Source organism: Papio anubis, chromosome 3 (assembly GCF_008728515.1).
Source record: "Papio anubis isolate 15944 chromosome 3, Panubis1.0, whole genome shotgun sequence".
Lineage (NCBI taxonomy): Eukaryota > Metazoa > Chordata > Mammalia > Primates > Cercopithecidae > Papio > Papio anubis.
This window is the reverse complement of record NC_044978.1, coordinates 148923120-148943851: the sequence shown is the minus strand read 5'-3', so window position 1 is coordinate 148943851 and position 20732 is coordinate 148923120. Positions and strand designations below refer to the sequence as shown.

The window sequence follows — 20732 nt, the reverse complement described above, 5'->3', positions numbered from 1 at the left end:
TTCTGCCTCATCTCTGTCACATTCACCTTGCCTAAAAGACCCTCCTGACACACCTGGCCACCCTCCCGACACACCTTAGTTTTTCTTTTTTCTTTTCTCTTTTTTTATGTTTTTGTTTTTGTTTTTGTTTTGAGACAGAGTTTCACTCTTGTTGCCCAGGCTAGAGTGCAGTGGCGCCATCTCGGCTCACTGCTACCTCTGTCCCCGGGGTTCAAGCGATTCTCCCGCCTCAGCCTCCTCTGTAGCTGGGATTATAGGCGTCCGCCACCATGCCAGGTTAATTTGTTTTTAGTAGAGACGGGGTTTCACCATGTTGGCCAGGCTGGTCTCGAACTCCTGACCTCAGGCGATCCACCTGCCTCGGCCTCGCTACGTGCTGGGATTATAGGTGTGAGCCACCACACCCAGCCCCTTTATTAGTTTTTCATCCGATATGATTCCTGTCTGTTTCAGTGCCTGGCTCAGGTGCTGTCAGCTTCTCGAAACCGCCCAGTTACACTCTCTTCCCTATCTGAATGGCCTCAGGATTTTGTTGATGTCCCTTTGATGGCATTGTTTGTACCCTGAATGATATTGTAGTTGGTTGTAAGCTCTTCTCACCTCCTTGCTCTCCCCTGCTACAGGGTTATCTCCCTGCAGGCATGAACTTGCCTTTCTCCTGTCTTCCTTATCAAGTAATATTTAAATTGAATTGTGAGTACTATGATAAAAAATAAGAATAATAGAATAATTGTGTGACATTTGAGCAATGTATTAGCTCTTAAGGAGTTATTGAACAATTTTAAAAAAAAATAACCAAGTGAAAAGATTTCGCTGACAAGAATATAAAATTAAATATTGGAAAGGATGTAAAACCATTCCAATATCATAAGACAGAGCTCATTATCTCGATATATAGTCTACTTGGGAGTGGAATAAGAGCCTTTCTTGAAAATGATGTGTCCATATGTAGTAAATTATTCTAATAATCACAGAGTATTGGATAAAAATCTGAACACTTGTTTTACTTTCTTAAGTTCTATACATCATAAACAAAGATGTTTTCTAAATTGTGTATTTTATTGAAATACCACGCATTTATTCGTTAAACTTTGCTTGTTTTTGTTGTTGTTTTGTTTTTTGTGGGATTTTTCACTTATTCAAAACTTTGTCCATCAGAAAAGAGGCACATTGTCATGTAATGTTTATCAACAGTAATAACAACTAGAATGTTTTAGTTCATTCGGACTGCTTTAAGAAAATACCAGTAAGTGGATGGTTTATAAACAACAGAAATTTCTCAGAGTTGTGGAAGCTGGAAAGTTCAAGATCAAGGTGCCAGCCGATTTGGCATCTGGTGAGGACCTTCTTCATAGACAACCATCTTTCACTATAACTTCATAAAGCAGAAGGGGCAAGGCAGCTCTCTGGGATCTCTTTTATAATGGCACTAATATTATCCCCAGAGGGCAGCGCCTCCTAATACCATCACACTGGGGATTGATTTCAACATATGAATTTGCAGGGACACAGACATTCAGTCCATAGTAGGTGGCTTTCGGTTATTGGACAACTCCAACATTTCTAGTGTGTGATCAACAGTTTATATGATGTTCCATTTAAATCTCACTGTAATATTATTTTACATACTGAAATTGTGGTTAACTGTGAGTTGATTGCTGAGTGTCAGGAGCTGGGCTGCAAACCCCAGCCTGATAAATGTGAAACCCCTTGCCTTCCTGGGCAAACTGTTCCAAGCCAGGAACTCCTTCCCCACATTACTGCCCAGTGCCCTTTAGGAAACACTTCCTTCAGTCACACTCACAATAATATCTGGCTGTAAAAAGGAGGCAACCCACAGATCTCAATGTTCAACTTTTTTGTTGTTGCAGGAAGAGAAGTTAAACTTCGAGAGAAACCTAACAGACAATCTCCACACAGGTAAGCTATTTTATTTTATCTTTCCATGCTTTGGTGGGAAAATCTATTCTCTTCCCTTTCCATTAAATTTTCTATCATTCGGTCTTCTGCTACAGTTTTTATTACCTAAAACCTTAAAGCCAGTAGACAGAGCAGTCCCCATAGTCTCTTTCTTTCTGGCTCACTCAGGTTCGAGTAGAATTGCTGTTTCCTTTTTATGTTTGTTTTTCAGAGATGCAATTCTAAAACGAGTGTGATAATGCATGGTTCAACAAAGTCTCCACACTGAAAGATTTCCAGTTAATCTATCCCCCCATCCCCAGGCAGTTTCAAGCTTCTCCAGTTAATGTCCATGCCTCAGAACAGTGGCTCTCAGCATGTGCTCCCAGGACCTATGGCATCAGCCTCACCTGGGAACTTGATAGAAATTCAGTTTCTCAGGCCCCATCTCAGACCCACTAAATCAGAGGCTCCGGGATAATGACTAGCCCTCAAGATGATTCCAGTATACTCTCCTGTTTAGGACCCAGGTACTGTGAATACAGACCTTCCTTCTCTTTATTTCTCTCTGAGTCTCCCTCCCAAGCCCTTTACCATTTCCATCTTTAGCCGAACTTGTAATATAATCTTCTATATATTTCACTCCAGTGGAACCAGCCTGGTCCCCTCACTCTGTGTCTCCTGAAAGTGGTGCATGGATTATTCTTGTTCCCCTTTGCAAATTCTAGATGGTCAAGCGGCCTCCGATCTGCAAACCTTATCTTCCTTTGAGGTTCATGCCATTGGCCTATTCTGTCCTTTTCCCTACTTGTTGCCATCATCTGGGGACTTCCCAGCTGCTCCAGATCATTCAATACCATAGGCCCAAAGCCCTTCTGACTTCCTGCACTCTAGTCATCCTCACTTCCACTACATTTCACTTTCCATGGCCACATCCTGGACCATGTCTTTCATTGTAGACACTAATGTACCAATGCCACCATCTCTTATGGCTCCAAATTCCTCATGCTTAAGGATGCCAGGTCACCGGTCTTGCTTTTGTTCCCCCAACCTCATTAGTATCCTCACACACAGGACTCTTTCTTCTTCCTTAGCTAACCTCTTGGCCACACAGCCCTACCCATTTAGTGCAGGCTCCAGGTCCATTGCTTCAACCATGCTTGCCAGCACTCTTGAGACCCAAATCCTGTTGCCTTATACCTCAACCTGGGACGAGGGTAGTAACCCACATTCTATGGGCCTTTACCTGGATTGCTGGGCACTGCTGGAAGAGGGAAAGAATGCCAGAACTACATGCACTGGCATCACTCAGATTTTTGGTGGCCAGCTGAGGCCAACCCTCAGCACTGCTCAGCTGCCTTTCAGTGGTTGCTCTTCCCTTCCACCACACACCATTCCAAACCTTGTCACTTTGAGCTTTCACATCTAGTCCTTCCAGCAGACACCTTGCCCTCTACATCAAGAAACTCACAGCTTACAGTCCTCCAGCTTCCCACCCTGCATCTAGAAATGTCTCCACTTAAAATCACCCTTGCCTCTTTCCCTCTAGGCTCCAAGGGAAAAGTGTATATCTCTACATCTTTCTAAGTTGTATTTCTTCACTAGTGACCTTGACTTGATCCTAGTTTTTCCCCCATTCTTTCTACTATTCTCAATTTCTTTCAACTATCTTTTTCCTCCTTGGCTTAGAAAATGTATTTACCTTTCACCCGCTACAAACCGTCCTATAATCCTATATCCTTGTCCACTGTGACTGTTCCCTTCATCTTTTCCATCCCAGCCAAGCTCCATAAGAATTCTGTCTCCTCCTTTTCATATGCCCCATGCATTCCTCAACCTGCTGCACCCCAGCATGCACCTCCACCGTTCTACAACCTTCCTGCATTTCCCACTAACACCCTCCTTGATATGAAATTCAGGTGCACTGTTCCATCCTTTCCTTATCTCTGAGGCATCTGACACTGTTTGATGGAAGACTCTCTCCTCTCCTGCTTCTTGATAATAAAGCCTGATTGCCCCCTCCCTCTCTGAGCATTTTTCCCAATCCTCCTTATATGCTCATCCTCCTCTGCCTGAGAGCAAACAAGCAGAGTTAAGACTTGCAGGCGACTTGCTGGCTCCGCCCTCATGAGTTGAATAGTTGAGAAGGCAGGAAAGACGTCAAAAAATGAATGAAATAAAACTGTAAGTTGCGCTAGGAATGTAAAGTGAAAGGTGACATGAGGTGGAATAACAGGGTTTTAAACTGGCTGGTTTAGATGGGGTGGGGTGAGAAGGCAAAGGAAATAGTCTATGACAAGGTCCTTGAGATCAGGAACAAAACATCAACTTTAAAGACTTGAAAGAAGGCCAATGTGGCCAGGGAAAGAAAGGGGGAACAATGCACCAGAAAGCTGTGTATGTGATAGAAAAGACTTCATCTATTATTGTATAAGTTTCTTATTAATTTTAAGTGAGTTACTGCAGTCGATAATCATAATTCACTGGAGTTATGTTCTCTAAAGTCACTTCAAACAAGGAGTTAGTGAACACTGCACCATTGCTCTCAAGGGAAATATGGGGTTAGGTTCCTACAAGCCTCTGGTCACAATATTTTCATCAGCCGATCAATATATAACCTTGTTTTATGTGTGTTTCAGTTGTTAAAGCACTTTATTTGCATATGTATTATTAATTCATTAACATTGAACTCAGGGCTAACAGCACTATGACTCATTTCTGAACAAAGCTTGTCTAACACACACGTTTTCTCTGTAAGACATATCACAGTGTTCTTGCACCTAGGACCACTAGACAACACATCAGCACTATGCCTGGGGCCATTTTTAACAGTGACATCACCAACAAAAAACACAAAATGCAAACAATGGGGCCATGAGAAGACACCCATTTACAGTATGGCACAGTGCCATCTTATTTGAGCTCAGCTAGAAACATAAGCGTCTAATGACTCAAAATATTTTGCCATTCTGCACATACCCAGGAACAGCCACATAAGCACCATGAGTATTGAAATTAATGTTAGTAAGTCAGTGAATTCACAAATATAGACTCCACAAATAATGAGAACCAAGTGTATATGTAAAGCATATCGATGAACACCAGGTACGTAAGTAGGACTATGTACATTTGATATTTTAATCATCTTCATTATTGCATGCTACTAAATATCCTAACAGCATGAGATACCTCTGAACAATTTTAGGCAGGGGAAGTGATAATGATCCAGATTCATGGCCTAAAAAGATCATGACTCCTTTGTGGCAAATATATTAGCCAGAGATACTAGCAGGTATAGGTGATAGTAAGGTGATGTTGCAGTCAGTAATCCAGGTATGAAAGAGATGATGCTGTTTGAGAACGGGGCAGTGGGAGTGCACATTTTTCTCCTGGAATGTGCTCTGGAATCTGCCAGAACCACTGTCTGCCCATCTTTGTCCACAAGCCTTTTCTAATCTTCCTACGGTTACTCTGGAGCTCCTTGTCCTAGATAGCATATTATATGACATATTTGAATCTAGTACTTATGGCACTGTATTAGTCATCCATCTATATACCTGTCTCCTTTCCTGGACAGTAAACTCTTTCTACATCCCTGGAATCAAGTTCGGTGCTTGATACATAATAGGTGCTCAGGAAATACCTGTTGCCTGAATAGTTGGTGAGTCATTTAACAAACAGCAGAGATCTTCTACCTCTCAGTGTCTTAGCAATTAGCAGAGTGTCTTATCCCTGGTAGGGGGTGTTTAAGGCCTCTAAACCGTGCTCAGTCTTTCCAAGTGCAAAACCTATTTTTACTCTACTTTAAAGGAACATTGGGTTCCAACTCTGCACACGTAGGTTCATCTACAAGTAGGGGACAAATTGTGAGTTTTTTCTTGTCTTCCGACCAGTTCTTGCTTCCAGTCTTGAGTCCGGAAGCACATTCATAAAATAAAATAGTTGGGTGGGATGACTTCTAAGATTCTTTCAAATCAGGGCCCTATCAGGGTAGTCTGCTAAGGCTACCATAACAAAATACTCTAGACTGGGTGGCTTAAACAAAAGAACTTTATTTTCTCAGAGTCCCGGAGGCCAGGAGGTCCAAGATCAAGGTGTCGGCAAATTCGATTCCTGGGAGAGTTCTTTCCGGCTTGCAGATGCTGCCTACCCACTGTGTCCTCACACGGCCTCTACTCAGTGTGCTCTGGACTCACCAGCACCATTCACTTTCACTCACAAGCCTTTGCTAATCTTCCTGAGGTTGCTCAGGAGGAAGTGCTCTCTCTCCTCTTCTCATAAGGCCACCAATCCTCTTAGGTTAGGACCCCACCCTGATGACCTCATTTAACCTTAATTACCTCCGGAAAGCCCTATCTCTTATTACACTCACAATGAGTTAGGGTTTCAACATGTGAATTTGGGGGAAGACACAATTCAGTCCACAGTGGATACTGTAAGATTCTGGGAATTGCCCTGAAATAGTTTATTCCAAGCAGGTGGCTCTGAGCTGTGCTTCCTTTTAAATCTATTTGCAGCCTTACGAGACTATGTTATATAAACTCCTCTCCACATGGCCACCTCCAAAACTTCCTCAGCATTTTTGGAACTTAACTTTGTCCAAATGCTTCAAGTTTCTTCCAGACGTCTGCCATCTCCCTGATATGGCTACTTAGCAAAATCAGAGACATTCCCTGTGATGGAGACACACCTCAGTTCCCATGTGATTCCAGGGAAGATTTGGTCAAAACATTGCCCATTTCTACACAGTGTCTAAAAGGAACTAGCACCCAATGGTTAAAGAATATTCTCAGCCAGGGACGGTGGCTCACCTCTGTAATCCCAGCGATTTGGGAGGCCAGGACGGGTGGATCACCTAAGATCAGGAGGTCAAGACCAGCCTGGCCAACATAGTGAAACCCTATCTCTACTAAAAATACAAAAACTTAGCCGGGCATGGTGGTAGCCGCCTGTAATCCCAGCTATTCAGGAGGCTGAGGCAGGAGAATCACTTGGACCTGGGAGGCGAAGGTTGCAGTGAGCCGAAATCGCACCACTGCACTACAGCCTGGGTGACAAGAGTGAGACCCTGTCTCAAAGAAAAAAAAAGAAAGGAAAAAAGTCAATATTCTCACAGACAATTGCCATGAACATACAAGCAGCCAACATTTCCTAAGAACCTGCTGTTTGCCAGACACACATCGCCAGGCCTGTCACATGTTTAAGTCATGTGATCCTCACAGGACCCTGACTAGTACTTCTGGTAATGCAGCCATAAAAATGAAAGTGTCCATGCACTGATGCCAGGGGTGTCTGAATTTTTTCTTTTTCTTTTTTTTTTTTTTTTAGACAGAGTCTCGCTGTTATCGCCCAGGCTGCAATGCAGTGGCACAATCTTGGCTCACTGCAACCTCCGCCTCCTGGATTCAAGTGATTCTCCTGCCTCAGCCTCCCAAGTAGCTGTGATTACAGGTGTCTGCCACCATGCCCAGCTAATTTTTGTATTTTTAGTGGAGACAGGGTTTCACCAGGTTGGCCAGGCTGGACTCGAACTCTTGACCTCAGGTGATCCACCCACCTCGGCCTCCCAAAGTGCTGGGATTATAGGTGTGAGCCACTGCGCCCAGCCCGGTGTCTGACATTTTTAAGCGGATCCCTTAGTAATGATTGATACTGAGCTTGTTAGAAACACCGGCTGTCAGGCCCCACTCAGAGCCAGGTGGATTCCTCATGACCCAGTGCCCTGTGCTCCTATCTGTCTACAGGATTCCACCCCGTACATACACACACATACAAACACACACACACACACACACACACACACACACACGCTAGTCTTTATTCATTAATGAACTACATCTTGTCTACTCCAAACAGGAGCCTACTTCCAGGAATTTACAGTCCAGAGAATAGGGACATAGCTTCTCAAACTTTTTCCTTAAACTGTCCCCACGAGGGTATAGGAGGATCTGGGAGGCTGGGGAGTGTGGAGAGGATGACCACAAGCTACTGGCAGAACTTGACATCTCTGTGTGCCTTCCATTTCATTCTAGTCGTTCACGCAAATGTTACCTTTTCACCCATGATATCCTGAGTTAATTTTAGATAACAAACAATGGGCTTCTCCCACAAAACCTTCGCATGGGGCCGTATTTATTTTGTGGCTTACTTTTCCCTCCCAGCTCATGACCATGTACCCTCATGTAGAAGGGGGTGCTCTGAGATTGGCTTACACCACGGGCAGCCCCTGGATCTGGGAGAAGGGAGAGGTCAGCCACGGAGGAGGAGCAGTACCAGGCCTAACCTGGAGGAAGGAACTGGACACCCTGGGCTCCATCGACACCTTCCTCCCCCAGGCTTTTCCACAGAGTTACTGTCCAAATGTACAGTGGGCAGAGACCAACCCAGATGGAGTTGTGATGTGCAGTCATTGTGTGAAGAGGCCTCTGTAGAATTTCGGGAGCCTTTTGACCCCACCATTGCTTGGCCAGACCAGAATAAACCCCATGTCCAGCCAGTGCTAGAGAAAGCCCTGGCCGCATCAGGCTTAAAGGTGACATTAACTGTGATGATTAATATTGAGTGTCAACTTGATGGGATTGAAGGATGCAAAATATTGTTCCTAGGTGTGTGTGTGTGAGGGTGTTGCCAAAGGAGATTAGCATTTGAGTCAGTGGACTCGGGAAGGCAGACCCACCCTCAATCTGGGTGGACACCAGCTAATCAGCTGACCGCGAATATAAAGCACGGAGAAAAACGTGAAAAGGCGAGACTAGCCTAGCCTCCCAGCCTACGTCTCTCTCCTGTGCTGGATGCTTCCTGCCCTTGAACATCAGACTCCAAGTTCTTCAGTTTTGGGACTTGGACTGGCTCTCCCTGCTTCTCAGTTTGCAGATGGGCTATTGTGGGACCTTGTGATCATGTGAGTTCATATTTAATAAACTCCCCTTTACATATATATCTATCCTATTAGTTCTGTCCCTCTGGAGAACCCTGACTAATACCGTAACCATCTAAAACACCACATCACCTACTCTGTAACCTTGCCGCATAGCAAAGTACCCACGCTACTTGGGCCATAATTCTTGTTTCTTTTTTTGTTCTTTTTTTGTTTTGTTTTTTGCTTTTTGAGACATAGTCTTACTCTATCACCCAGGCTGGAGTGCAGTGGCCCGATCTTGGCTCACTGCCACCTCCAACTCCTGGGTTCAAGCAATTCTCTCGCCTCAGCTTCCTGAGTAGCTGGGATTACAGGCGCACACCACTACACGTGACTAATTTTTGTATTTTCAGAAGAGACAAGGTTTCACCATGTTGGCTAGGCTGGTCTCGAACTCCCGACCTCAAGTGACCAACCCACCTTGGCCTCCCAAAATGCTGGGATTATAGTCATGAGCCACCATGCCAGCCCATAATTCTTGTGAGGCTTTTTGTTATTATTATTATTATTTTTGAGACACAGCCTTGCTCTGTTGGCCAGGCTGGAGTGCAATGGCACAATCTTGGCTCACTGCAACCTCCGCCTCTCGGGTTCAAGCAATTCTCCTGCCTCAGCCTCCCAAGTAGTTGGGACTACAGGTGCACCACCACACCCAGCTAATATGTGCATTTTTAGTAGAGATAGGGTTCCACCATGTTGGCCAGGCTGCTCTAGAACTCATGACCTCAAGTGATCCGCCAGCCTTGGCCTTCCAAAATGCTGGGATTACAGTTGTGAGCCACGGCGCCTGGTCCTGAGACCTTTCTTGTACCAAGTCCTTCTCTTGAGATGAGTAAAATAACTGCTATATCCTGCCATCTGCTGGTGAATTGATGCAACTGCACCTATAAAATTCAGCCCAAATCTAGAGAATCCAGTTCTCTCTTGCAAAAGCTACTGGAGCACAAACTGCTTCTTGCGTAATCCAGCGGACTCAAAAAAATAAAATAAATGAAAAACTTACTAGAATGGATGCTAGAAATATTATAGTAATAAAAACAACAACAACTTTAATAATACCTTCACTATCCTACTTTCAACTTTTACAACCTTGGGCAAGCAAGGTATATAACCTCCCATTTAGTTATCTGTGAAATACTGGTTCCCACCTTAAAATGTTGTTTTAAAGTTGAAATGAGTTAATACATGAAAGATGAAAGTCCCCAAAACAGTCCTTGGCACATAGTAAACCCTCGGTGGTTAACTGATTTTTGTGATTAAGTACTGGCTGTATGCCAGACATTATAGCAAGCGCTATGCATCCTTATTTCATTTAATGTTCAGAACAATCCTCATAAACTGTAACTATCATCATTCACATTTTGCAGATTAGGCCACTGAAACTCACAGAGGGGAAGAAACTTGCCTAGAAGTCACAAAGCTAGTGAGCGATGGAAGTGGAATTGTTGACTACTCTGATCCTAAGTCACTCGCTTAACCACTCTGCTGAACTCCTGGTGTGGTGTGATCAGTCTTCCTGAATGTTCATCTAAATGCCATCTGGCTTCACCAGGATTGATCGATCTCTCTCTCTGTCTCTGTCTCTCTCTCACACACACACACACGCACGCACACACACACGACTATATGCTCTCCCAAGGAGCACCTGGGTGCCATTGTATCCCCAGAACCTAGCACAGTGCCTGGTTCATACTAAGACCCAGTGGAGCCATTGTGAAGTCAGTGGTGCTGCACACAGCTGTGAGCATTCGTCACACACCTATCTTAAGGATAGTAGGCTAATTATTAGAGAGGGGAAAAAAATAGTATCAGATCCTGAACAGAGGAAAGGGCCACATGAAATGTTTTTCAATCCATGAAAATGACTGTGATATGCTATTGTAAAGACCACAGGAGGGAAAAAAGGAGTGATATTATCACTATGTTGTAATAACAACAACAAAAAAACCACGTTGAATGTGTTTCCACATTCAACATGGATATCAAAGATCCTGTGAATCCAGCAGCAAAATAGTCCCGGGACCAGGCCCTGGCCTGTTCCTCAGCATTCCTACAGTGGAAGCACCTCTCAGGTGCAAGAGCTGGCGAGGCCAGCCTTGGTAAAGGCTAGAAAGGCAGCCCTTCTAGTGTGATTCCAGAGGGTTCAGGGCCACCTGTCACTGAGATACACCAATTTCAACCCAGACATTCCACCCTCAGAGGCTGATTTCTTTGGCTGCTGGAAACTTATTTTTTTACGTAGTTTTCTTTAAAATGCAGGCACATACACCAGGAGGCCCAGGGTTGCTGCCAGTGCTCTGAAAACCACCGTGCCTTCCTGCCTGGCAGCGCGCACCTCTCCCAGCCCATTCTCAGTGGAGAAGGAGGTCACGTCCTCTACCATCAGGAGTCTCCCTGGTCTGAGACCCTTGTCCCTCTCAGGGACTTTGCTGTTACACACATTCTGTCCCCGTCTCCCAGTTCCTCCTGGCAGAGGCTGAAGAGGCATTTCCCAAAGAGCTGCAGAGCTGAGGGAATAAGACGGAGAACTCGGCCTTTTATCATTCAGTCGAGATCATGGCCTGGGGTGAGTGTGGACATAGGACCCGGAGGGCTGTATTGCAAAGAGATAGTTCACAAACCGCTGGGTGTGGCACCCCACGTGCAGTACGGATGTATCCAAGCCTGCCTTCAGCATAATTCTCAGGATTCCATACAATAACAAGGAAATCAAGTCAATGAGTGGAAGTTCCCCTACTTTCCCACTTTATCGTTTAGATTGGTAGATTTGAAAGAGCGCTTTGATTCACAAACTCGTTTTGCAGATAAAGAAACTGAGGACTCAAGAGATTGCAGCCTGGGCAACATGACAAAGTCCCATCTCTACAAAAAATAAATTTAAAAAAAATAGCCAGATGTGGTGGTGTGCGCCTATAGTTGCAGCTACTCAGGAGGCTGAGGTGAGAGGATTGCTTGAGCCTGGGAGGCAGAGGTTGCAGTGAGCCGAGATGATGCCACTGCGCTCCAGTCTGGGTGACAGAGTGAGACCCTGTCTCAAAAAAAAAAAAAAAAAGAGGGGGGGTGAGATTAAACAACTTCACCATGTCCATGCCATTGGTGATGGCATTATGGCTAGGAGGTGAATTTCTTTTTTTTTTTTTTTTTTTTTTTTTTTTTTGAGATAGAGTTTTGCTTTTGTTGCCCAGGCTGGAGTGCAATGGCACGATCTTGGCTCACTGCAACCTCCGCCTCCAGGGTTCAAGCAGTTCTCCTGCCTCAGCCTTCCGAATCACTGGGATTACAGGCGCCCACCACCACACCCAGCTAATTTTTTGTATTTTTAATACAGATGGGATTTCACCATGTTAGCCAGGATGGTCTTGAACTCCTGACCTCAGGTGATCTGCCTGCCTCAGCCTCCGAAAGTGGTGGGATTACAGGCGTGAGCCACCGCGCCTGGCCCCAAGGAGGTGGATTTCTTACACCTGGGCACAGACTTTGCCTGGCTAAGTTCACCCAAATCCCATAGGGCATAATTAGTTTGGGGAGTAAAACTCCAGTGATGATTAGGACTCTTATTTTGATAGTAGATTTTTCAGAAGTATTCCACAAAACATGAGATCCGTTGGTTGTTAATAAGTTTGTTATGAGAAAAAAAGTTCTGTAGCCCAATAATGTGGGGAAATAATCAGGTTAAACAGAGTGAAACAGTTGCTTCTCATAACCATGAATTTTTTCATCTTTAACTTCTGTTGTTCCCAAACCTATTTTGACCAGGAAGCCCTTTCTAGGGAGAAAACCTATGAGCACTTCCCTGCACACAAATCTCCCATCAAACCCAGCTCTAGGCCATACTAACACATCTATCCTAGCACACAGGCTATTGAGAATGCATGAAATGGACTATTTGATGGTGCTGATAACAAAAGTCTGCATATAATCTTTCAAGTTCTCCAAAATAGCAGAAGCTTAGCCTCTGTAGGAGAAAAGTAAACACATCAGAAAAATGTGTTCCGTGAGTTTTCAAAGCCTGCCCACAAAAGTAGGAAATGGTTCTGCCAAAAAAAAAAAAAGATTGAGCTGTCAAAGAGTTTATCTTCTAGTCCTTTTTCAACTATAGGTTCAGCACTGTCCGTAATGTTGGGCAAGCAGTCTCTGGTTTCTTCTATAAAGGCAGCATAGCTCCTGGTAGTTATTTTTATTCATCCCTCTTGGGTCAGGACCTCAGTCCCTAGTAGCGGCTCACTAAATATTTGTCTGCTTCGCCTGCTGGCCAGGTTAGGTGAAATCTCAAGCTATGTTTTCTAAACATTAGCAAATTGTTGGAAATTTACATGTTCCATTCTATTGTATCTCCCTTCCAAATACTCCAACTTCTATAAACGCAAACCACCTCCCAGCAGCCGCTTTAAAAGTTTGTTGGACAGAACTCTTGGAGCAGGATGTCCTTGACCCTTGGAATTGCAGGATAGAGGTTTTGCTGTTTCCCAAGCTGGAAAGGGGGAACCACAGTCGCTCCCATCTCTCTGAGCTCCTGCCTCTGGCTTGTAGTTTGGACCACTGGGTAGTAGGAGATTTGATTGTGGAAAAGGGCATGACCCTCTATTAGAATAATTTATAATATCTCATACCCATCATGCCTTCATTCCCACCTGTCATTCACCAGCTGTTCCTTCATTTGAATAATAAGAATGAAGTGCGCCATGCAAGCTGGATGCTGGTTGGATTAAGCATTGCCCGTGAGGAGCTCATGTGTAGTAGGGAAGGCAGACAGCCAACAAGCACCAAAGCTCTGGAGTATGAGTCCCCCTCTTAGATGCAACAACAGCCTGCAGACAGGAACCATACCCTTTATTTGCCTCTAGAGTTCTCATCCTGGGACTGTATGTGGTCTTCAGTACATATACAGGATGATGTGTAGGTTGGTAGACTTTTGATGAGCTGCCTTCCAAGATCTCTGTCCATGGTCTAATTTATAGAGACTATTATCCTTTTTTTTTTTTTTTTTTTTTTTTTTTTTTGGAGATGGAGTCTCACTCTGTCACCCAGACTAGAGTACAGTGGCATGATCTTGGCTCACTGCAACCTGCACCTCCTGGGCTCAAACAATTCTCCTGCCTCACCCTCCTGAGTAGCTGGGATTACAGGTGCCTGCCACTATGCCCAGATAATTTTTATATTTTTATTTTTATTTTTATTTTTTGAGACAGAGTCTCGCTCTGTCACCCAGGCTAGAGTGCAGTGGCACCATCTCAGCTCACTGCAAGCTCCGCCTCCTGGTTCACACCATTCTCCTGCCTCAGCCTCAGTAGCTGGGACTACAGGTGCCTGCCACCACACCTGGCTAATTTTTTGTATTTTTAGTAGAGATGGGGTTTCACCGTGTTAGCCAGGATGGTCTCGATCTCCTGACCTCATGATTTGCCTGCCTTGGCCTCCCAATTTTTGCATTTTTAGTAGAAACGGGGTTTCACCATGTTGGCCAGACTGGTCTCGAACTCCTGACCTCAGGTGATCCTCCCACCTCGGCCTCCCAAAGTGCTGGGATTACCGGTGTGAGCCGCCACACATGGCCATATAGGGAATCTTTTCATCCTTTCACAAACGCTAAGAAGTAGCATTATCCCCAGCAATGATTTCCTGGAGGTGTTAGGTCCCAGCCCAGGTTGTGACAAGCAGAGTTTAAGAACTGACCTTGGATTCACACTTTTGTTTTTAACTTCACACCTTTTTAAAATATTTTATTTTGACATTATTTCAGACTAACAGAAAAGTTGCAAGAAAAGTGCAAAGAATCCCCATAAATCCTCTACCCAGAGTCCCTAAACATGAACATCTACTACATTTGCTTTGTTGTTCTGTCTTTATACACACACAATGTTTTTTCCTGAATCATTTTAAGAATTTAGAACAGAAGTGTTTTAGATTTTGGATTTTTTCTTATTTTGGAATATTTGCGTATATATCATGAAATATTTGTATATACATCATGAAATATCTTGGGAATGGGAGCTGAGTCTAAACATGACATTCAAGTGTTTCATATATACCTTTTACACATACTTGAAGGTAATTTTATATAATATTTTTAATAATTTGTGCATGAAACAGAATTTTTACTTCGTTTTCACTGTGGCCTGTCACACGAGGTCAAGTGTGGCATCACGTAAGTGCTCCAAAAGTTTCAGGTTTGGGAGCATTTTGGACTTTGGATTTTTGGATTTTGGATGCTCAACTTTTACTTTACTGTGTATTTCCTAAAAACAAGGGCATTCTCTTTTTTTCTGCCTTCTCCCCAACATTGTATTATATTTTCAAACATATAGCAAAGTTGAAAGAATTTTGTAGTAAACTTCTGTATACCCACCACCAACCCATCTTATATTTTGAGGCATTTCAAAGTAAGTTGTGGACATCATATATTTCCCTTCTCTGCTTTCACTTGAGCGGGTGTATCATTAATTAGAATTCTATATGTGTTTATATTTTTTGAAATGACTTTCATTACAAAAGTAATGTGTTCATTGTAGAAGATTGGTCATTGCAGATTTAAAAATCTACATATCTATCAATTAATATTCATTTGTACCAGATATTGTGCTATGTACTTTATCAACATCATCTCTTTTCATCCTTTAACAAACCCTAAGAAGTAGCATTATCCCCATTTTACAGATGAGGACTCTGTGACCACGTTGCCGCAGTTCCCACAGTGGCAGAGTCAGGATATGTGTCCAAGTCTGTCCCATCTCCTGACTCTCAACTGCATGCCATCCTGCTAGCCTTGTGTCCACTCCACCCCACTCTGAGATAACCACTGTTAACCCCGTCTCAATTCTTTTCTAGGTGTATAGATTTCCACAAAACTGTGATTATATTATACATGTCATTTTGTAACTGGCTTTTTTGCACATATGCAAACCTCTTTCTCCAGCACCTTGTTAATGACTGCAGGGTATACTGTTGAGTAAAGATACCATATTTAAGAGCTACCTTATTGTTATTATTTTTCAAGTTTTCGCTATTACCAAATCTTCTTGCATACTACTAATTTTATCCTTAGGGACACAAGTAGAATTGCTGAGGCAGAGATTATGCATAGTTTCCACTGTTAATACAGATTCTCAAATTGCTTTCAATGTCTCCTACCAGTAGCGTATGACTAGCAGGTTTCCCTACATCCTACACTGACACCAAGCATACATTTTAACAACTCGTTTATGGCTGGGTGCCTGTAATCCCAGCACTTTGGGAGGCCGAAGCGGAGGGATCATGAGGTCAGGAGCTCAAGACCACCCTGGCCAAGATGGTGAAACCCCATCTCTACTTAGCTGGGTGTGGTGGCACATGCCCGTAATCCCACCTACTCAGGAGGCTGAGACAGGAGAATCTCTTGAACTCGGGAGGCGGAGGTAGCAGTGAGCCAAGATCACGCCACTGTACTCCAGCCTGGGTGACAGAGCAAGACTCCATCTCAGAAAAAAAAAAAAAAAAAAAAACTCATTTCTAGTTAGATAAGCAAAAACATGTATGTTTTGTTTAGCATACCTTTGATTGTTAATCAAGTTGAACGTATTTTCACATATAAGTCTTCCCTTTCAGATACTACTTGTTCAGGTTCACACAGTTCTTTTTTAGGTTGGTCTCTTGAATAATTCCAGCCCATTTCACATTAAAGTCAATGTTATGACTGATATTTCATTTTTCAAGCAGATTTTACTTCATTTATTTTTATTTTAAATGTTTAAAATCATTTTTAATTTTTGTGGGTACATAGTAGGTGTATATATTTATGGGGTACATGAAATGTTTCAATACAGGCACGCAATGCATAATAATCATATCCGGGTAAATGGAGCACCCATTGCCTCAAGCATTTATCCTTTGTGTTATAAACAAATAAGTTATATTCTTTAATTATTTTTACATGTACAAATAAATAATTATTGACTATAGTCACCTGTTAAGCTATCAAATACTAGGCCTTATTCTTTCTTTCTAACTTTTGTTTTGCACCCATTAGCCATCCCCGCTTCTCTTTCACCCCCTCCTCCAACTACCCTTACCAACTTCTGGTAACCGTCTATCTACTCTCTATCTTCTGAAATTCATTTGTTTTAATTGGACATGAGAAATTGAGAAATTTTAATGAGAACACGAGAAATTTGTCTTTCTGTGCCTGGCTTATTTCACTTAACATAACAACCTCCAGTTCTCTCCATGTTGTTGCAAAGAAGAGAGCTCATTCTTTTTCATGGCTGAATGGTTCTCCATTGTGAGAACTCCATACCACATTTTCTTTATGCATTCTTCTGTTGCTTCCAAATCTTGGCTATTGTCAATAGTGCTGCAATAAACATGGGAGTGCAGGTATCTCTTCAATATAGTGATTTCCTTTCTCATGGGTATATACTCAGCAGTGGGATTGCTGGATCATACAGTAGCTCTATTTTTAGTTTCTGAGAAACCTCAAAACTATTCTCCATAGTGGTTGTACTAATTTACATTCCCACCAACAGTGTATGAGGGTTCCCTTGTCTCCACATCCTCACCAGCATTTGTTGTTGCCTATCTTTTGGATAAAAGCCATTCTAACTGGGTTGAGGTGATATCTCATTGTAGTTTTGATTTGCATTTCTCTGATGATCATTGATGTTGAGCACATTTTCCTATACTGTTTGCCATTTGTATATCTTCTTTTGAGAAATATCTATTCAGATCTTTTGCCCATTTTTTAATTGGATTCTTAGATTTTTTTTTTCCTGTACAGTTAAGCACCTTACATATTTTGGTTATTAATCTCTTGTCAGATGGATAGTTTGCAAATGTTTTCCCCCATTCTGTGGGTTGTCTCTTCACTCTGTTGATTGTTTTCTTTGCTGTGCAGAAACTTTTTAACTTGATGTGATCTTTATTGTCCATTGTTGCTTTGGTTGCCTTTGTTTCTTGGGTATTACTCAATAAATCTTTAATCAGTCCAATGTCCTGGAGATTTTCCCGTGCCTTCTTGTAGTAGTTTCATAGTGTGAGGTCTTAGATTTACGTCTTTAATCCATTTTGATTTGATTTTTATGTATGACAAGAGAGAGGGATCCAGTTTCATTCTTCTCCATATGAATATCTAGTTTTCCCAGCACAATTTACTGAGGAAACTGTCCTTTCCCCCAGTGTATGTTCTTGGCACCTTTGTTGAAAATGAGATCTCTATAAGTGTATTGATTTGTTTCTGAGTTCTCTCTTCTATTGGTCTATATATCTATGTTTTTATACCAAAACCATGCTGTATTGATTACTGTATCTCTGTAATGTAATTTAAAGTCAGGTAATGTGATTCCTCCATTTGTTTTTTGTTTTGTTTTGTTTTGTTTTTCGCTCAGTATGGCTTTGACTAGTCTGGGTCATTTGTGGTTCCACATACATTTTAGGATCGTTTTTTCTGTTTCTTTGAAGAAACATTGATAGAGGTTGCATGGGATCTGCAGATTGCATTGGGTAGTATGGACATTTTAACAACATTGATTCTTCCAATCCATAATCATGGAATATCTTTCTAATTTTTGTGTCCTTTTCAATTTCTATCACTAACATTTTATAGTCTTCATTGTAGAGATCTTTCACTTTTTTATTAATTCCTAGGTATTTAATTTTATTTGTATCTATTAGAAAAGTGATTTCTTTTTTGATTTCTTTTTTGGATTGTTCGCTCTTGGTATATAGAAAATACTAAGATTTTTGTATGTTGACTTTGTATCCTGTGACTTTACTTAATTTGCTTATCAGTCCTAATAGTTCTTTGGTGGAATCTTTAGATTTTCCCAAATGTAAGTTTATATCATCAGCAGACAAAGGTAATTTGACTTCTTCCTTTCCAATTTGCATGCTCCTTATTTCTTATGTTGTCTGATTGCTCTAGCTAGGACTTCAAGTACTATGTTGGGTAACTGTGATGAAAGTGGGCATCCTTATCATGTTCTAGATTTAGAGAAAAGGCTTTCAGTTTTTCCCCATTCAGTATGATACTAGCTATGGATCTGTCATATATGGCTTTTATTATGTTGAGGTATATTCCTACTATACCCAATGTTTTTAGGGTTTTTATCATGAAGGGATGTTGAACTTTATCAAATGCCTTTTCAGCATCAGTTGAAATGATCATATGGTTTTTGTTCTTCATTCTGTTGATATCATGTATCACATTGATTTGCATATGTTGAACCATCTTTCCATTCCTGGGATAAATCCCACTTGGTCAACTTGGTCATAATGAATCTTTTTAATGTGTTGTTGAATTTGGTTTGCTAGTATTTTTTTTAGGATTTTTGCATTGACACTCATCAGGGATATTGGCCTGTGGTTTTCTTTTTGTGATGTGTCTTTGTCTGGTTTTGGTATCAGGGTAATACTAGCCTCATAGAATGAGTTTGAAAATGTTCCCTCCTCCTCTATTTTTCAGAAGAGTTTGAGTAGGATTGGTATTAGTTCTTCTTTAAATATTTGGTAGAATTCAGCAGTGAAGTCGTCAGGTCCCAAGTTTTTCTTTGCTGGCAGACTTTTTTACAACTTTGATCTTGTTATTGGTCAGTTCAAGTTTTGGGTTTCTTCATCTTCCATCTTGATAAGTGGTGTGTGTCTAGGAATTTATCCCTGTCTTCTAGATTTTCCAACTTATCGGCATATAATTGTTCATAGTAGCCACTAATGATTCATTGAATTTCTGCAGTATCAGTCGTAATGTCTTCCTTTTCATCTGATTTTATTTATTTGGATCTTCTCTCTTTTTTCTTGGTCTGGCTAAAGGTTTGCCAATTTTGTTATCTTTTCAAAAAAACCAATCTCTTGTTGATCTTTTGTATTTTTTTTTTTCATTTCAACTTCATTTCTGCTCTGACCTTTATTATTTCTTTTCTTCTACTAATTCTGGGTTTTATTGTTGCTTCTCTAATTCTTTAAAATGCATTTTAGGTTATTTATTCCGAGTTTCTCTTTGTTTATGTAGGCATGTATGTAAACTTCCCTCTAAGAACTGCTTTTCCTGGATCCCATCGGTTTTGGTCCCTTGTGTTTCCATGATCATTTGTTTCAAGAATTTTTTCAGTTTCCTTCTGAATCTCTTCATTGACCCAGTGTTTATTTAAGAGCTTCTTGTTGAATTTCCATGTGTTCATATAGTTTCTAAAATTCCTCTTGGTATTGATTTCTAGTTTTACTCCATTGTAGTCAGAGAAGATGCTTGATATCATTTCAATGTTTTGAATGTTTTAAGACTTGTTTTGTGACCTAACATATGGTCTGTCCTTGAGAATGGTCCATGTGCTGAGGAAAAGAATGTACATTCCACAGCAGTTGGATGAAATGTTCTGTAAATATCTATTAGTTCCGTTTGATCTACAGTACAGATAAGTGCAATGTTTCTTTGTTGATATTCTGTGTGGAAGATCTGTCCAATGCTGAAAGTGGGGTGTTGAAGTCACCAGCTATTGTTGTATTGGGGTCTATCCCTCTCTTTAGCTCCAATAATATTTGCTTTATATATCTGAATGCTCCAGTGTTGGGTGCATATATATTTACAGTTGTTATGTCCTCTTGCTGAATTGAACCCTTCATCATTATGTAATGACCTTCTTTGTCTTATCTTAAAGTTTTTGTCATGCAATCTATTTTGTCTGATATAAGCATAGTTATTCCTGCTCTTTTTTGGTTTCCATTGGCATGGAGCATCTTTTCTATCTCTTTATTTTCAGTCTATATGTGTCTTTATAGGTGAAGTCTGTTTCTAATAGGCAACAGATCATTAGGTCTTTTTAAATCCATTCAGCCACTCTATGTCTTTTGAGTAGACAGCTTAGTCCATTTACATTCGATCTTATGATTAACAAGTAAGGACTTACTCCTGCCATTTTATTTGTTTTCTGGTTGTTTTGTGGTCTTCCTTTCC

General features: G+C 41.7%; 1 protein-coding gene across 2 annotated transcripts in view; it reads left to right on the top strand.

Moving 5' to 3' along the window:
• The window catches only part of C3H4orf19 (chromosome 3 C4orf19 homolog), a 134747-nt gene that overhangs the window by 101406 nt on the left and 12609 nt on the right, over nt 1-20732 (top strand). The window contains exon 2 of one of the 2 annotated variants that reach the window (XM_003898570.5): nt 1872-1920. In XM_003898570.5, coding sequence (XP_003898619.2) covers nt 1872-1920 — 49 coding nt within the window. Of the gene's footprint in view, nt 1-1045; nt 1921-20732 lie in introns of those variants that run through there. The other variant, XM_021938347.2, reaches the window with a different exon arrangement.